Source organism: Erpetoichthys calabaricus, chromosome 5 (genome assembly GCF_900747795.2).
Source record: "Erpetoichthys calabaricus chromosome 5, fErpCal1.3, whole genome shotgun sequence".
In the NCBI taxonomy this organism is placed as follows: Eukaryota; Metazoa; Chordata; class Cladistia; order Polypteriformes; family Polypteridae; genus Erpetoichthys; species Erpetoichthys calabaricus.
In genome coordinates this window covers 240,854,266-240,871,610 of record NC_041398.2, presented here as the reverse complement: position 1 = coordinate 240,871,610, position 17,345 = coordinate 240,854,266, and the positions used below count along the sequence as shown (strand labels likewise).

Below are 17,345 nucleotides of genomic sequence, written 5' to 3'. Positions count from 1 at the left end.
CTTCAAAAAACCTAGACACGAAACACATGCACAGCGAGATACAGAATATAAAAGCAGAAAAAACGACAGTTAAACGTCCACACCACACAGCGGAGGCAGACCCAGAAGGTGCAGGCGCCTACATCGCGCGTCGGAAGGCGCGGGAAAGTACGAAAGGCGAAGGCGCCTAAACAGCATGGTAAAACCCGACATAATACAGAAGGCGCAGGCTTTGCCACCATATTGTGAGTGGCACTAATGCGTAGTGAAGGCGCAGGCGTCACCGCCATATAGTGCGTGGTACTACTCCGGAATGAAGTTAGGAATAATGTGCTGCTTGGGATCGTACAATACGCCGAACGCGACCCACCGTCTGAAACTGCGGAGGCAAAGTAGGCACGGGTTCAAACCGAACGAGCTCGACTGACGGATATACGCCTACAACGCGCGTCTCAAACCGCAGAAGCAGTGCAAGCACGGGTTCAAAACAACGCAAGCTCCTACAACGCGCGTCTGAAACTACGTCTGCCCAGCGGGCATGGGTTCAAAATGCCGGGGGTAGGCGAGCGAAGCGAGCAGGGGGCAAAGCCCCCTTGTACTGTAAAACTTAGATAGCATCTCAAAAATATATAAAAATATCTCAAAGAAACTTGCCTTCAATGATTCTAGGATATGGTTTGAAAAGGAACTCTCAAATAAAAAAACTTTCAAAAAAGGAGTAAATGTCAGACATAGACAGAATACATTCTAGATCTATATGTGCAGAACACTCAATAATTCAACTTAAAATCTTCCATCGATCAAACTTATTTCATTCAAAATTGTCCAAAATGGATCCAGGGCGATTTGCAACCATCTGACGCCAGCATCACTAGGCTACATGTTGTAGGAATGCACAAAAATTACCATAATTCTGGATAAAAATCTTCATATACTTATTATACAGCACTGGTGTCACAATCACTTTTAACCCATTAACAACTGTTTTTGATGTAGTCAAAAGATGTGCTTAAATTGGATAAGGACAAATTAATTGTACCACACTACTAGAACAGAGACTTATCTTTCTTAATTAGAAGAATCCTAACCAGGGTTGTGGAGTTGGAAACGGAAGCAGTTATCTGGATATTGGAGTTGAAGTCAGTAAAAATGTACCGACTTCAACTAAATGTAAACTGTAATAAAATGTTAAAATTTCCAATTTCACTTATACTAATTCAATTAAACTTTTTTTTTCTTCTAGCCTGTTGATAAAAATATAGCCTCCTTTTTCATTTTTAAAGCATTAGTTAATAAATAGTATAAAAAAAGCCAGAGTGACATCACTAAAGGCTTTAAAGCCAAAATTTAACAGGTTAGGATGCTAAAAAGTAGCCTGATGATTCATGACGACAGTAATGAAATGCCTTGCATCTTATGTTGTGAGCTTTCAATCAACACTATAAATATATCAGTCTAATTACAAATCGAGTAGTCATAGTAAGAATTGAAGGTTTTGTGTACTAACTCAACAGCCCTGATCCTAACCCACCTTTTATACAGTCATGGCCGAAATTATCGGCACCCCTGGAATTTTCCCAGAAAATGCACCATTACTCCCAGAAAATTATTGCAATTACAAATATTTTGGTATATACATGTTTATTTCCTTTATGTGCATTGGAACAACACAAAAAAACAGAGAAAAAAAGGAAATCTGACATCATGTCACACAGAACTCCAAAAATGGGCCGGACAATATTATTGGCACTCTTTCAAAATTGTGGGTAAATCATTTTATTTCAAACATATGATGCTCGTTTGAACTCACCTGTGGCAAGAAACAGGTGCTGGCAATATAGCAATCACATCTGAAACCAGTTAAAATGGAGAAAAGTTGACTCAACCTTTCTGTTGTGTGTCTCAGTGTGCCACATGAATTGTCTGAGGACTTGAGAACAAAAATTGTGGAAAAATATCAACAATCTCAAGGCTACAAGTCCATCTCCAGAGATCTTCATGTTCCTTTGTCCACTGTGTGCATCATAATCAAGCAGTTCACAACACATGGCACTGTAGCTAATCTCCCTGGACGTGGACGGAAGAGAAAAATTGACAAAAGACTGCAACGAAGGATAGTCCGAATGGTGGATAAACAGCCCCAATCAACTTCAAAACATATTCAAGCTGTTCTGCTGACTCAGGGTGCAACAGTATCAGCTCGAACGATCCGTCGACATCTGAACGAAATGAAATGCTAAGGCAGGAGAGCCAGGAGGACCCCACCGCTGACACAGAAACATAAAAAAGCCAGACTGGAGTTTGCCAAAATGTACTCGAGGAAGCCAAAATCCTTCTGGGCGAACGTCTTATGGACAGATGAGACCAAGGTAGAGCTTTTTGGTAAAGCTCATCATTCTACTGTTTACAGAAAATGGAATGAGGCCTACGAAGAAAAGATCACAGTACCTACAGTCAAACATGGTGGAGGTTCCAAGATGTTCTGGGGATGTTTTGCTGCCTCTGGCACTGGATGCCTTGACTATATGCAAGGCATCATGAAATCTGAAGACTACCAAAAGATATTGGGGCGCAATGTAGGGCCCAGTGTCAGAAAGCTGGGTCTGCATCAGAGGTCATGAGTGTTCCAGCAGGACAATGACCCCGAACATACAGTACCTCTAAAAGCACTCAAATGGTTGAAGACAAAGCGCTGGAGAGTTCTGAAGTGGCCAGCAATGAGTCCGGATCTAAATCCGATTGAACACTTATGGAGAAATCTCAAAATTGCTGTTGGGAGAAGGCGCCCTTCAAATCTGAGAAACCTTGAGCAGTTTGCAAAAGAAGAGTGGTCAGAAATTCCGGTTGAGAGGTGTAACAAGCTTGTTGATGGTTACAGGAAGCGCTTGATTTCAGTTATTTTTTCCAAAAGGCGTGCAACCAAATATTAAGTAGAGGGGGCCAATAATTTTGTCCAGCCCGGTTTTTGAGTTTTGTGTGAAATGTCAGATTTAGCTTTTTTTCTGTTTTTTTGTGTTGTTCCAATGCACATAAAGGAAATAAACGTGTATACCAAAACATTTGTAATTGCAACAATTTTCTGAGAGAAATGGTGCATTTTCAAGGAAAATTCCAGGGGTGCTGATAAATTCGGCCATGACTGTAACTCAGTGACTGGCACTCTATATTTTTTGAAATTGGGGAAAAAAAAAAATCTAATTCTCACTCAGATGATCTGTCCAAAGAATGTTTTAAAAATGGCAAGACTTAATTAAGAAAAAAAATGAATATAAAGTATTCAAATAGGGTGAAAAAGATGGTGTTTTGTTTCTCTTTTTTCCATGCTCTTAACTCTCCTCTCTTTCCCTTGGGTGGGGTTTGAGATCCTGTTTTGTTAGGTTTAGTTCTCTCCCGGTTTGTGTTTTTTTTTATTCCTTGCTGTTTTGATTTTAAAGTAATTTGTTGTATAAGAAGCTGCAAATTTTATCTGCTTCTTTGTATACAATGTGTCTTTTTTTAAACAAAATTAATAAAAGAGAAATATACAGTAAAAAAATAGAATTAAAAAAATCTTTTTCTGCTGAGTTGGGTTTTAGGGCTGGGAATCGATTAAAAAAATTAACTAATTAATCACAAAATTGTATACAATTAATCACAACTAACATTAAAATGAGATTATACAATTAATACATAAAGTAAACACACACTGAATCACAAATTTAATGTAGAATCAAAACAAAGGAATTGTAGTTTAAATTTAAACTATTACTTTAAACCTAAACTTTTAACAAAATTCTACTCTAGCAAGTACAACCTGAATTTCAATGCCTTCCTAAAAGGCAAGATGAAAAAAGGTGCTAGATAAATAAAATGTATTATTATTATTAAGAAGGCAAGAAGAAAACACGGTATAGCATATGAGACATAGACATGTGAAAGTAAAATTAAACGAAACAACTGTTGACTTTGAATACTCTGCTGAAGACTGATTTAATTGATTGAATATATATCTCTTAAATGGGCACACATTAAAACTTGTGTTAAAACTCCACAAATACTATCTCAATTGTTCATTACCATCAATGACTTGACAATTGTACACTAAACAAGTGTTTTTCAACTGGTGCGCCATGGAAATAATAGTGTAGTGTCCCTGGGTTCTGACATGAGATGAGCAGACATAAATGCAGCTCTGCAATTGCCATTTTGCAGACACAACACTTAGAGAGCACTTTAAAAGCCAGGAGATGTGTCTGGGGTCCATCGGCCTGGGTACAGGTCTGCCAGAGACTCTCACAGAGCTGAGAGACGGTGGGCATTCTAGTTGCCTCTGACCCTGGGTCAGTGGAGTGAGGCAGAATGAGGACTGCCTTTTTGAGCAGGCAAAGGGACGAAGCAGCTGGAAAATTCGTCCAAAGCGCTCACTAAGTGCCGTGTCTGTGAACCTAAATCTCTGAGCTGCTTGTTTTGCCGTGTAATTTTTACCTTCTCAACTTTTCTCTAGCATGGCACCAGGTCTGCATTAAGCACACTCCACCACATCCCCTTTCCTCCCACTCCCCTGCAACTACGTCAATATGCATAAATCAAGAAAATGAACAGTGCTATGTATGTGGCGTATTGTTGTGAACCTTGTAACACGAAATGTTGAACCTGAATTTCATAAAAAAAAATTTAAGGTAGTATATAAATATGGTACTTTGTATTATTGTTTTGAAACGTTAAAAAAAAAAAAAAAAATCATGAAATTGCCATCCTGACCCCAAGCACTGTCTGAGGCGTTAGCCTCACTGCCGGCCTGGGATGCGACAATATTTTTTAACACATTAAACAGACCACATTAATCACAAAAATTAACGCATTATTGTTCACTGGCCTAGTTTATATTTCATAAATGCTAATAGAAGTAAATATTCTCAGTTTAAGTACTAGACTGCTTCACAGATACACTATTTGTAATTTTAAAATAAACAATTTTGAAATAATTTGAAAACTGAGCAAAACAAAGTACCAGACTAGTGTATTCTGCAAATATTTCTGCTCTAAAAAATATTTATGTTGCACTGAAAAAGGCATGTTGTATTAAAATTTTAAAAATATATCTGTACATCGGTTGAAAAATAATTGTTTAATATACTTAATCGAAAGCTGAAATAATATTTATATGTAAAATGGATGTTTTATTCTTGTTCTGTTAAATGAATCTTATGTTAAACCTGCATGACTCGTATCTATCAAACATTAATTTGTTGTAACCTTTTTTTTAAAAAATGCACATCACTAAGTTAATTTAGCTATAACCTATTTAGTTTGTCGATTATACTTGATCCCTTCATTCATTTTCATAAACATGCTCATGAAAATATAAGCAGATTTGCATAAGAAGATATTATAGATGAAATTGGAATTCAAATAACCACTTACAATATATCAACATATGTAGTCAAGAATAAAAAAAATAAAAGAGTAATTTACTTTGGGTGATTGCACTTTCTGTGAAAGATGTTTTTCTGATGCAGGGTGGGTAAAAAAATTTCCATGTATCAAAAATATATATATATATCATAAATCAGTTACCAACCACCACACAAAACCCATCACATTTGGGGAAAAATAAATAAATTTACTAGACGTCTTTAATTTTCTGTCAACCTGTACAAATATGAGGGTAACACTTAGACCGCAATGCAACAAAAGGGACAGATCTTTATGCAAATATACTGTAGGATAGTCACAAACATAAATCTTGTTTAAGTTAGGTCAGCTTGGTGCAACTGTTTGTTTCAACTTGATTTGTTTTAATGTGACATCTAATTGAATGATGTCAAGGTAACTAGAAAAAGCTATGTAATATCAACAATATAACTTAAAATAATTAGTTTAACTTAAATCAGATCAGATAAACAAAAAGAATAAACTGCTTTTTACATTTTTTTTCCAATGAGAAAATTAAAAAAAAGGAAATGGATCAAAATCAAAGTTTACAACATGCGATTGTGAAATTAAACTGCATTCCTTTAAGATTTAAGATAAGTCATTAAAAATAGCAGATCAAAAATCACAAATGTAGTTAAAATAAATATTTTGTCATGCTTTGCTTTAAGTCTTTAATAAAACAAAAAATTCAAATACTGTTTTGAACTTAATTTGTTCAAAAATATTTAACCATTTATAAATTTGTTTAGCCAATTCAAGTATGGGAGACAGTAACACATGCATTCAAAAGTTGATCAAGTCAAAACACATTTTTTAAAACATCCAAAATATTATTTGAACAAAAACTATTACAAGGCGTTAATTTACAGAAAACATAAAACACACCATACTAAAATGAGTACAGGAAAATTCTACTAAAATTCTACACTCACACTAAATTCAGTCCCAGGAAAATCTACAATGCTTTGAACATGGATTTTTATAAATATCATTACTTTCAAATGAGAGTTTTCATTTCTTTTTAATGAAATGTCCGAAAATAATAGTAAAGTTTCTTAGTAATAAAGAAAAATAGAAAGCTAGTCTTTGGTATCGTAGTAGTGTGGTGCAGCTGTGGGAGGAGTGAATTACAGTGATAAACAGCTTTGCTACTACATAGGTGGCAGGAAATCTATCAAACTGGACAATAAAATTGCAATTGAGTTTCTTCAGCTTTTTTATAGCAGATGCATGTATCTTGATGTGTAGCACTACAGTGCCTATCGAATTCTGCAACTCTCGTTCTTTGTCAGAGAACAGTGTTTTTAGATTAGTGCTGGGGTAGTGTAAACAGCCATGGGAGAAACAGCATTAATCTTGTACAATTATAGGAAAAAAGCAATTACAACCTGTCTGTAGCTGGAAAGTGTGATCAATTTCATTGCACTTACCCAAACACTAGTTTTGTTCATTTGCTTTGCTAAGTCATAAGGACCAGAAAAGGCAATACTCCTCGGAAAACAAATTCAGCTTGATAATTTTAGTGAATTATATCCCAACATGTGTTCTAACAATAAAAACATTTAATACTAACTAAACGAGATAGGCAACAAATACAAATAAAAGTAACAACACAATGATCAAAATGTTTACAATAGATAGCAAAAAGACTAAGACTATAAAAGAGAGCAAACTGCAACTTTATAACAGGTATACCTTGAATATCTGAATACAATGAATGGCACATCATGGAGTTCCAAATGAAAAATATAAATTAATTTGAAACTAGATAACTAAAACTTTTTGATAATCATTTCATTCAGTCAGCACAATTCTTCTTTAACAAATAGAAAGCAAAGAGCACACTTAAAAAGCCAAAAAGGCATATGTGCAAAAGCTCTCTTCCCCCCATGTTGAAAATATAATTATGTCAAGATGTCTGTAGGGTTTGTCTTCAAAGCTTACAATTAATTCAGGTGAAAAGAAATCTCACAATCTAAAAAAATCTGTTAATCTTACTTGAACCGCTCATTTCATCTTTTTCCCTTTCTTGAAGAATTCTGGTTTCAGGAATATAGATGACTCTATAGAAATTACAATACTGCTGAAATTTCGCCAAATGCAAGCTTTCTGTTACGAGGGAGTGGCTCACTGAGTGTATCTGTTTTGTTTGAAGTATGGAGGAATATACATTACTGTGCACAATTTTATTACAATACAAATGACAGTCTGCCAGACAAGAAATACATAGCATTACATGACAATTATGTTGTTCTGAGAGAAACCTCACACCTCTACAGTCCTGCTTATGCTTCTATAATGAAGTTTGAAAATATTTTCTTTTTCTTTTAAGATTTCCATAACTTATCCAACTCTCCTCAGTTCTGGGGTAAAGAAGCTGAATGGAAGCAACTCTGAGTGCCACTGCACACAATAAGCCTTTGGCTTCTGAGACTGCTGAGAGTCTGTTTAACAAATGAAGTCTCTGTAGGTACACAGTTAGATCCGTAAACTGTGCCTACACTTAAATGAAATTACTTAATGAAACTGATTAATGTACGCATCATGGAGTCAAAAAAAATAAAGTACTTCACCAAAAGAACACTAAAAATAACCTCATTTAGCAAGTTTTTTATTTATATATATTTTTTTAAACAGATGGTGACAAATTTGTGGGTATCATCCACAAAAAAAGAAAAACCTACAATTTTTTCCGAATTTACTTGAAACTGACAATTGGCACCTATCATTTGTTTATTCTGTAGTAAACAAAAAAAATCACATTATTGCTTGAGAGTTTGGATTCAACAGAATATTTCAAATAAGAGCACAAATGAAAACGGCATGGACAAAACTAATGGGACCGTTAACCCAATTTTTTTGGTGTACAACCTTTACAGTGCAATCACTGCACACAAGTGTATCCTGGAGCTCTCAATGAGACTTCTGCACCTGCCCACGTGTCTATTGGCCCACTTGTACTGAGCAAACTGGTCCAGCTGTGTCACATTTGAAGAGGGCATTCTCCAGACTGCATGTTTCAGTTCTCTCTATAGATGTTTCATAGGATTCCACATAGACCACCACTTCAGAATAGTCCTATAATTTGTTCTTAGCCATTCTTGGGTGCTTTTAGCTGTGTGTTTTAGCTCACTATCAGTTTGGAGGATCCATAACGTGCAACTGAGACTAAGCTTCCTGACATTGGGCAGTATATTTTCCTCCAAAATAATAATAATAATTCTTTACATTTATATAGCGCTTTTCTCACTACTCAAAGCACTCAGCAATTGCAGGTTAAGGGCCTTGCTCAAGGGCCCAACAGAGCAGAGTCCCTTTTGGCATTTTACGGGATTCGAACCAGCAACCTTCCGATTGCCACTGCAGATTCCTAGCCTCAGTCATAAGAGTTCATTGTTCCCTGAAAAGACTCAAGGCACCCTGTGTCCGACATAGGAATTCTACCTCAAAACATAAGTAAGTCTCCTCCTTGTTTCACAGTAGGCCTGGTGTTCTTTTCTTTGAAAGGTTAATTTTTACGTCTGTGGCCATAAATCTGATGAGACAAACCTTTTTGGATAGTCACATCTGTCCAAAGGACATTCTCTCAGAAGCATTGTGGCTTGTCAATACGTATTGTAGCAAATTCCACTCTGGCTTTTTTTTTTTTTTTTTTTTTTTTTTTTAACGTGGAGTCCTCCTGGGTCTTCTTCCACTGAGCCCGTCACTCAAAAGCAACAGACGGTGCGAACAGACACTGATGGACCTTTGAGTTCAGCTTGTATTTCTTTGTAAGTTGTCCTTGGCTTTTTGTCTACCATTCTCAATATCCTTCTGCACATACTGGGGTCGATTCTCCTCTTGCAGCCACATCCAAGGAGTTTGGCTATAGTCCCATAAACCTTAAACCTCTTGATAATATTTGCAACTGTTGAAACAGGAATATCAAGCTGCTTGGACATGGTCTTAGAGCCTTTACCTTTAACATGCTTGTAAAAATTTTCTTTCTGATCTCATCGGACAACTCTGTCCTTCGCTTTTTCTGGTGCATGTTCAGTGTGGAACTCACAGTGATACCAAACAGCAGAGTGACTGTTTTTCTCCATTTAAATAAAGTGAATGACTGACTACACAATTGGAGACATGAGTGATACTAATTAAAGAAAACCGTTTGAAAAATTGTCCCAAACCAATTATTTAGGATCTTTTCTTGGGGTACCAACAAATGTGTCCAGGCCATTTTATATCATCTTTGTAGAAAAAGCAATACTTTATACTTGCTTTGCTTTACCCAATAACATATCAAAGACATGCAGGTAATCAAAAGATAATTGCTTTTCATTTAATCACTTTCAGAGCGCTTTGAGTAGTGAGAAAAGGGCTATATAAATGTAAAGAATTATTATTATTATTAGAAGGCATACAGCTTTTTTTCTAATTAGCTGTAAGAGGACCAACACATTTCTCCATGTCTGTATCTAGTCAGTTAGCAGTAACATATACATTTACAAACAAATCAAAAACCTAGCAATAAAAAGTTTGCTTCTGTCATGAAGACAGAAGCTCAGGATTAGGTTCTGGTCACTACTTTCATCTTCCTCTTCTGATATACTGTACAAAGATTTTCTGTTTATCTTACATATTTTGTCTTTAATAACTTCTTAACCAATTCAGCAATTTCCCAAACACTTTTTTTGTCAAATGTGCATCTTTAAACAAATTGTGTGTACATAGGAGTGTTACTTTTAGCTAAAACAGAGGAGGTTGTGTGAATCTGGCAGTTTAAATTGAGCTTACTGACTTGTCTGTGTGTGTATGTGCACAAATATACCAGTACATACATATGTATGTATAAACATATATACACATATACATACACACACATAACATCATATATACAAATACATATATACACACACAAAAAATATTTTCACAATGTTTCTGGTATTCTATTTAGATGAACCTTGACTTAAACAACAGCATTTAAAAACCAAGGCAGATAAGGAATTCACACTGAAAATGTGTTAATTTCTACAAATGGCAAACTCTTAGATCAATCAATATTTTTAAAGAAAGTAAAACAAAATTTCTGGATGTTATTTTATTAAATCTTTTGAAATAAACAGGCTGACTGAACATTTCTGCTCTTATTACTTCAAACGGAATGAAGTATCTACTCACAGATGCATGCTAGTTTCATGCAGGCAGAAGTACAGGGGCAACCCCTTGTGGTTTAAAGCCTGCATTACAACTATTGATTTCAAGGACATTTTAGGCACAGTATTATACATACCCCAAAATTAAACCTAATATACATAAACAAATATAGCTTAATAGTTTTTCAGAGAGAAATTCCTTTTGAAAAAAATATATATATACAAAACAGAATATTTATAACAAACGTGATTTTTTTTTTGTAGCAAAACAAAAATTACATTATCAGATTCTTCTCTCTACAGTATGCTGTCATAGCCACCTAACATTTAAAATATTCATATGCAACAAAGACAAATACAGCTATTCATTTTTTAACCTTCTTCATATTTCCTTACCTTGGAGTGAGTGATTGAAAGCGTATCCACCCAGACCCGCCAGCCTCCCCACTCATACTTGACTGCATGGTATAACAGAATTCGGAAGATTGCATACACCATTTCTGTTATCTTCTGTTCCTCTGAGTTCTTGGGGTTAAGGAAGCTAAGAGACAGCATCCATTCTTGCCATACTGAGCACTGCAACAAACTCCTGCCCAACACATTTACAATATGAAACAAAACAAGGAGAAAGCACATCAGCACTACTCTAAAAATCCTCCACATTCAACAGTGTTGTAAAGTCAGCTTTTCATTTTCAGTAATAATTATAAATTATGTGATTTATACTAATTAACTATAAATTATAAACATAACATTTTATTGCAGCTGCTTATCCAAACTAACATTTGTATGAATAATTATAGCCAATGTGGCATTTTCAGGAAAGATTTAACATATTTTAATTCCTGATATTTACATTTCAGGAAGATAACTAACCTTCAAAATAATATTTGAATACCAAAAGTTAAAAATCTAGAAAGCTAAAGCAAGTACTGAAGTCAAGCACAGAATCTTTACCTTCGATTGTCACGACTGTTGTTGAAAAGCTTGATCATGTCTGACAAAAAGACTCGTCGAACCTCCATACTCTCCGGCCCTTGTGGAGAATTCTTCAGAAGTGCTGCAATGACCTTCAAAACTTCTGCTCGAAGTGAAATTGAGGGATGAAAAGAGTATGTGAAAGATGAAAAATACCCAGCAATGAAGAGAATCATAGTTCTAACTTGAGCTTTCACAAAATAACAGAATGGTTCAGCAACAGTCCAAAACAAATGATTAAAAATCAAAAAGTAACTTAAGACAGAGTCAAAAAAATCATAAAACAGCTATTTCAACGTGGTGAGGAAAAGCTACATTTTCTTCAGCAAAATGAGGGGAAAAATTAAAATGATATATGAAATTAACAAGGAAAATAAATTCCAAATTATTCTAATTTCTACATTTAAATTATAGTAACTCTAAGATTCTAACAGATGTATTATGTTGTAGACCAATTTATTTTTTATAGCATTCTTCACTGACTACAGACTCTGAGCACTTTATCAAGTTTAGAACTTACACACAAATTGCATAAAAAATAACATGTATTCAAGCAACAACACAAATTAGAGCTAAGGATAAAAGTCTTCTTTTAATTAACGTAAAGTGAAATTAAAACTTCAAAACAAATTCCTACCTTTAAGTTGTTTTTGAAAGTGTTTTAATTTTGTAATCAGCTATGTTTTTCAATCATAAATATTTTGCTATCAACCACCAAAAAGAATCTGCTCAAACCATTTATTTTGACAATGTCAGTGTTCATTTATGTGACTAAGAGACTCATGTTTCATTGAAAAGTTTAAAACTCAAAGCAGAAGTAACTAGTGTATTCAAGTTAACTTTCCTGTGCTTTCTCTTTCTTGGCCCTTCAAATTATGAGTCAATGAACCCTGCCTGCAGTAAATTACCTTTGTGTGTACTGAGGCCTTTTTTCCACTATGTATTTGGTATAACATTTTCAAAGTAATTTAGAGGGAAATGCTATTTCCTTTCTTTTCTTAATTTAATCTGATATCACTCAAGTCTGCAATTACAGGTCTATGGACACTGAAGTATGAATGAAATTACAGCACACTAATTCGATGTAGAAGAGATATGAATAATGTCCAAAATTAAACTTGAATTGAGGCACAAATGACATGCATGCTTAACATTTTCTGGTAGTATACAAACAAAAAAATACAAGGTTTTAGAAATTATCTAACATGAAGCATAGTTTGCTTACATTATAGTACTTCTGCAGTGGAAATTTCTTAACCTGTTAATCTGCCATAAGTTAAACAAAAATAAAAAAAACACACACATATACACAACTGGTAACCAGCGCTTCATTATTTATTTTGCTTTCCACTTTACTCTGCTATGTTGTCAGCTAGCCATAGTCCAACAATTAATTAATGGACAGATATTGACAGTTTCTAATTACAGTAATCACTTTCAAACTACTGTATATTGTTTTCCCCTGTGTTTAAACAAATCTGTGTCTGTGTGTGCTAATTCTGTATTCTGGTTACAGAGCTCTTTGACTGCACTCAGTCAAAAAATAAAGTGAATTGAATTGAATGTTCAACTTTTATTTATGAAACAATGAATACTTTATTTATGGCATAGAGTGAAACAGTTTATATTAAACTTAATTTATTCTTTTGGTTGTAAGCCTAAAATAAATGTATATAAACAGAACTGTAACAATCACAACACAAAAAGTTTAAGAAACGTATATATGTCATATATGAAGGAAAATGGTGCTAAAGTCACCTTAAAAAAATTCCAGGATTTAAAGATAGTTTGAAAGGAACTTGTATAAAAACCATTTCATTTTTATCAAACAATAAGATTCAACAGAATGACTACATATGCAACTGTATAACCCTATACTATAATATGACCCTATAATAGTCAAAGAGTTTTGGAATCTCTTTTAATTGAAAAGTAATTATGATGAGATTTCCAAAAAACAATATTTTCTCCTTTGAATCCAGTTTTTTCATTAGTTACTATATCTTTCCTGAGCTTCCATGGAGTTCTTTGGGGTCAAATAAGTATTATAGATCTATCTGTTCTTCAGCTGATTTTTCTGGAATATTTAGACATTAGCAGCCAATTTTGGCTTAACTTTGAATTTTGAGCAAAGAGACCAACATTCTACTCTACATGTCCTGGAATGACTCAGAATTCATAGACAACAGGTAGATATTACAGTAGTTGTCACAGATAAAAAATTGCATGCAGGTCCTGACTTCTCCTTGTGGCACTTCCTATGTGCATTAAAGCAAGGTGAGGATTGTAGTGTAACTGAAAAGTATGTCTAGCTCAATTTCTAAATGATAATTAAGACCAAAGGACTATTAGTGCACAAGTTTTTATCAAAATGATTTTCATGCTCACTTTCAACTGCATGTAATGCAAAGGCTGGTTTAAACAGGAAGTGTTCAAAATGGGAGTGGTGGCCAGGCAGAGAAAATAACATCAGACTTGGAGACACCCCCACATGAGGTGTTTTCACCATTTGCAGCGCACAGAAATTTTTCTATGTGGCGATGATGATGTGGCCATGATGATGACTTGTGTATCGAAAATGGTGAATTTCAAAGAGAGGCTGATTATTTAGGTGTCAGGATGATAAGCAAAGAGCTGAATATGATGCGGGCGGCACGGTGGCGCAGTGGTAGCGCTGCTGCCTCGCAGTTAGGAGACCTGGGTTTGCTTCCTGGGTCCTCCCTGTGTGGAGTTTCCTCCGGGTGCTCCGGTTTCCTCCCACAGTCCAAAGACATGCAGGTTAGGTGAATTGGCAGTCCTAAATTGTCCCTAGTGTGTGCGTGTGTGTGTTCTGCAGTGGGCTGGCGCCTTGCCTGCACCAGGTTTGTTTCCTGCCTTGTGCCCTGTGTTGGCTGGGATTGGCTCCAGCAGACCCCATGTTAATGGATGTGACATGCCACTTTCTCTTTTGCTCCCCTTGTTAAAGTCCGTAATAGCAGGTACTACTCGCATCCTCTGCTATGACATTGTCAGCTAGGAGACATTGACCACACACTGTTACCAATTGAACAGGCCACAACAATAAAAAATGTGTTTTGGTCACTCACCATGCATGTGCTTTGCATTGCAGTCTGCATGCAGGTTTCACGTGCAAACTATACACCAGGCTTTAGTGGCAAGGTTAAATTTAAACATTACATAGTTACTAAATAGGTGTCGCTTTCTGTTATAAAAAGACTTACTAGTATAATTTTCTAATTTTTTTTTTTTTTTTTACTGCAGAATAAACAACAATAATTTTAAAAAAATCAATGAAGCTCTAAGTCCATGAGACACTATTCGGAGTAAAGGTCACATGCACAATTTAAGTAAACGAATGGATAAGGAGATACTTGTAGGTAGTGGGGGGGCAGGGGTACTACATAGGTACTCTTTTGCTATTTATATTTACTTGACTGATAATTATCATCATTGATAATCAACCAGTGTTCAACATATGTGCCTGTTATCTTTATCGACTAAACCACTCCAGTAGATAACAGATGTTATTGTTGTCAAAGTACAGTATAAGACACTCATTTTAATTCAGCTAAAAAAAAAAAAAAAAGATTTAAATTACATGGAACAAGCAGAGCTACTGTATACACAGGAAATGAGCCAAAAAATTCCAATTCCTTAGAATATAAAGGCCATTAATTTTGATTTCCTTACTAAAGGAATCATGAGGGAGTTCTACAATGCAAAGTGGCACACTGATCAGTACATATGCCTGTTTTTCCCATTATACTACTATATTATATACAGTATGCTTCCAGGAAGTTAATGTCTTCTATAAAGCCCTGATTATGCCCTCACTGCCCACATCATGTACTTTAGAGTCAATTCAAGAGAGAAGGGGCACTGCCCAACACCCTATACTAATTTGTCTGCCTTTATGTTATCCTTTTGATCAAATGATTTCTCTCCACTTTAAATTCTGGCTATATCTTTGTCAAGCCCCTTCTAGTCACAAAATTTGATGTCTCAACACAACAAAATTGTGAATAAATAAATTCTACAAACAGAAAAGATTATTGATTTGTAAATTCAAATGTCTTTGTCAATACATTAAGTTATTAGATTTATAAATGAGTCAATACATTTTAAAAAGCTTGCCTGAATGCAATGTTTATGTATTTTAACAAAGATTAGGATTAAAACTAAGTATACTAATTTAACTTACGTGGATTTTGAATCTTCACTGAAGAGTCGGGATCAGGATGTTGTTTATGTATAACCTGAGTGCAAATCTGCTCAGTAAGAATCTAAAATAGAGAAGAAAAAAAAATAAATAAAAACTAGGTTCAAACCCTGCTTATACTGACCATGGTGACAGGAAAGCTGGAGGTTATCCAAGCAAGCATCAGGTAGAAAGTAGGAACAATCCCTGGATGGGGTAATGGTCTAATGCAATGTAAACACACACATACACTACTGGCCAGTTTATAAACAGCAAGTGTTTTTGTCATAAAAGGGAATTTTAAACCAGTTCTCAGAAAAAAACAAATCTTCTGTACAATGTGAAATGGCTACTAAGGTTAATATCATGACGACTAAGGCTAATATACTAGTTTAGTAATAAGCAATGTTAGAAAAAAAGTCACATTTAACAATGGTGGAAAATTTAAAAAACATGAGTTATGTCATGCTAGACAAACCATTGGCAAGTAATAGAATTTTCAACTTTAAATGTGTCAATCAAACTGCAAAACCAATTCATCTTATAATATGATACGCTTATAATACTGTCTTTCATAAAAGACTGAAAAAGTATGAATCAAGTGGTGTTTCTAATTTGTGATAAAACTGCAAAATAGTATTTATGTTATGTTTTACCTTCATCTCATTTGGACCTTTACAGAATTTTGCTAGCTTCCTTTATATACTATAAGGAAAGCATGATAAATAAACAATGAAAATGTAGTTAGGGAGCTGGACTGGTTTGGACAGCTTCAACACTGCAACCAAAACAGATACTCAGTTGACAAAAAGGTGCTCTCTACATCATTATTATTTGAAACAGTTCCATACAACTGTAAAGAAACCAAAGTCCCACAAGGACATTTCTTATTCTGCTTGAAGGGCAAAAATAGTCTACAGTACAAAACAAGAAAGACAAAAGGCACAAATAAAAACAATAATTGCTTAATTGAAAAAAATTAATATGGATGAGCACAGATTAGGTTTATTACTGACAATATCTGCTATGGAAAATATGCATTGTGATAATCATACAAAAACAGAGGCATACGTTAGGATGTGGGAGGAAATAATTGAATGTTGTCTCTTTGTTTTAATGCTTTGGGTCTGATCAGCAGAATATTCTATGTTTTAATTAGCAAAAAATAATACTTGCAATTGTAATACTCGCAAATAGTGAAGAAAAAAATTATTTCCAAAAGTGAATGAATTTTGAGACTCTCGTATAAAACATAATTAACATACCTCAAAGAGCACATTATATGTAGTCATAGAGATTATGTTGGTCTGCAGCATAAGCCTTTCAGACAACAATGAAAACAACCCATGACCAAGCATAACTTCTGCTTTTCTTCTGAAAAGAAAAAATACATTAAATAAAAAATTAATAGCGTAATAAAGGCATCAATATACTCTTGTAGTCATAATTATATTTAATATGTTAACTCACACATACTGTACCACTGCACAGTATACACAGCTTCTAAGCGTTTTTTATAAAGTAGATTACATAATAGAAAAAGCATTTTCTAAACAAACAACTACTGAAATCAAAAACACTATTTCAGACTACTGCAAACACTACTAAAAGCTTCTCTTTATAATGTTGCTAGGAACAAT

At 34.7% G+C, this 17,345-nt stretch overlaps 1 protein-coding gene across 3 annotated transcripts in view; it reads right to left on the bottom strand.

Annotated features, from left to right (window-relative positions):
• Window positions 1-17,345, bottom strand: part of lrba (LPS responsive beige-like anchor protein) — an 830,448-nt gene that overhangs the window by 689,690 nt on the left and 123,413 nt on the right. For all 3 annotated transcript variants that reach the window (XM_051928096.1, XM_051928098.1, XM_051928097.1), the window contains exons 18-21: window positions 16,971-17,079; window positions 15,709-15,790; window positions 11,487-11,610; window positions 10,926-11,118 (exon numbers count right to left, since the gene is read on the bottom strand). In XM_051928096.1, the coding sequence (XP_051784056.1) occupies window positions 10,926-11,118; window positions 11,487-11,610; window positions 15,709-15,790; window positions 16,971-17,079 (508 nt within the window). The remainder of the gene's footprint in view (window positions 1-10,925; window positions 11,119-11,486; window positions 11,611-15,708; window positions 15,791-16,970; window positions 17,080-17,345) is intronic.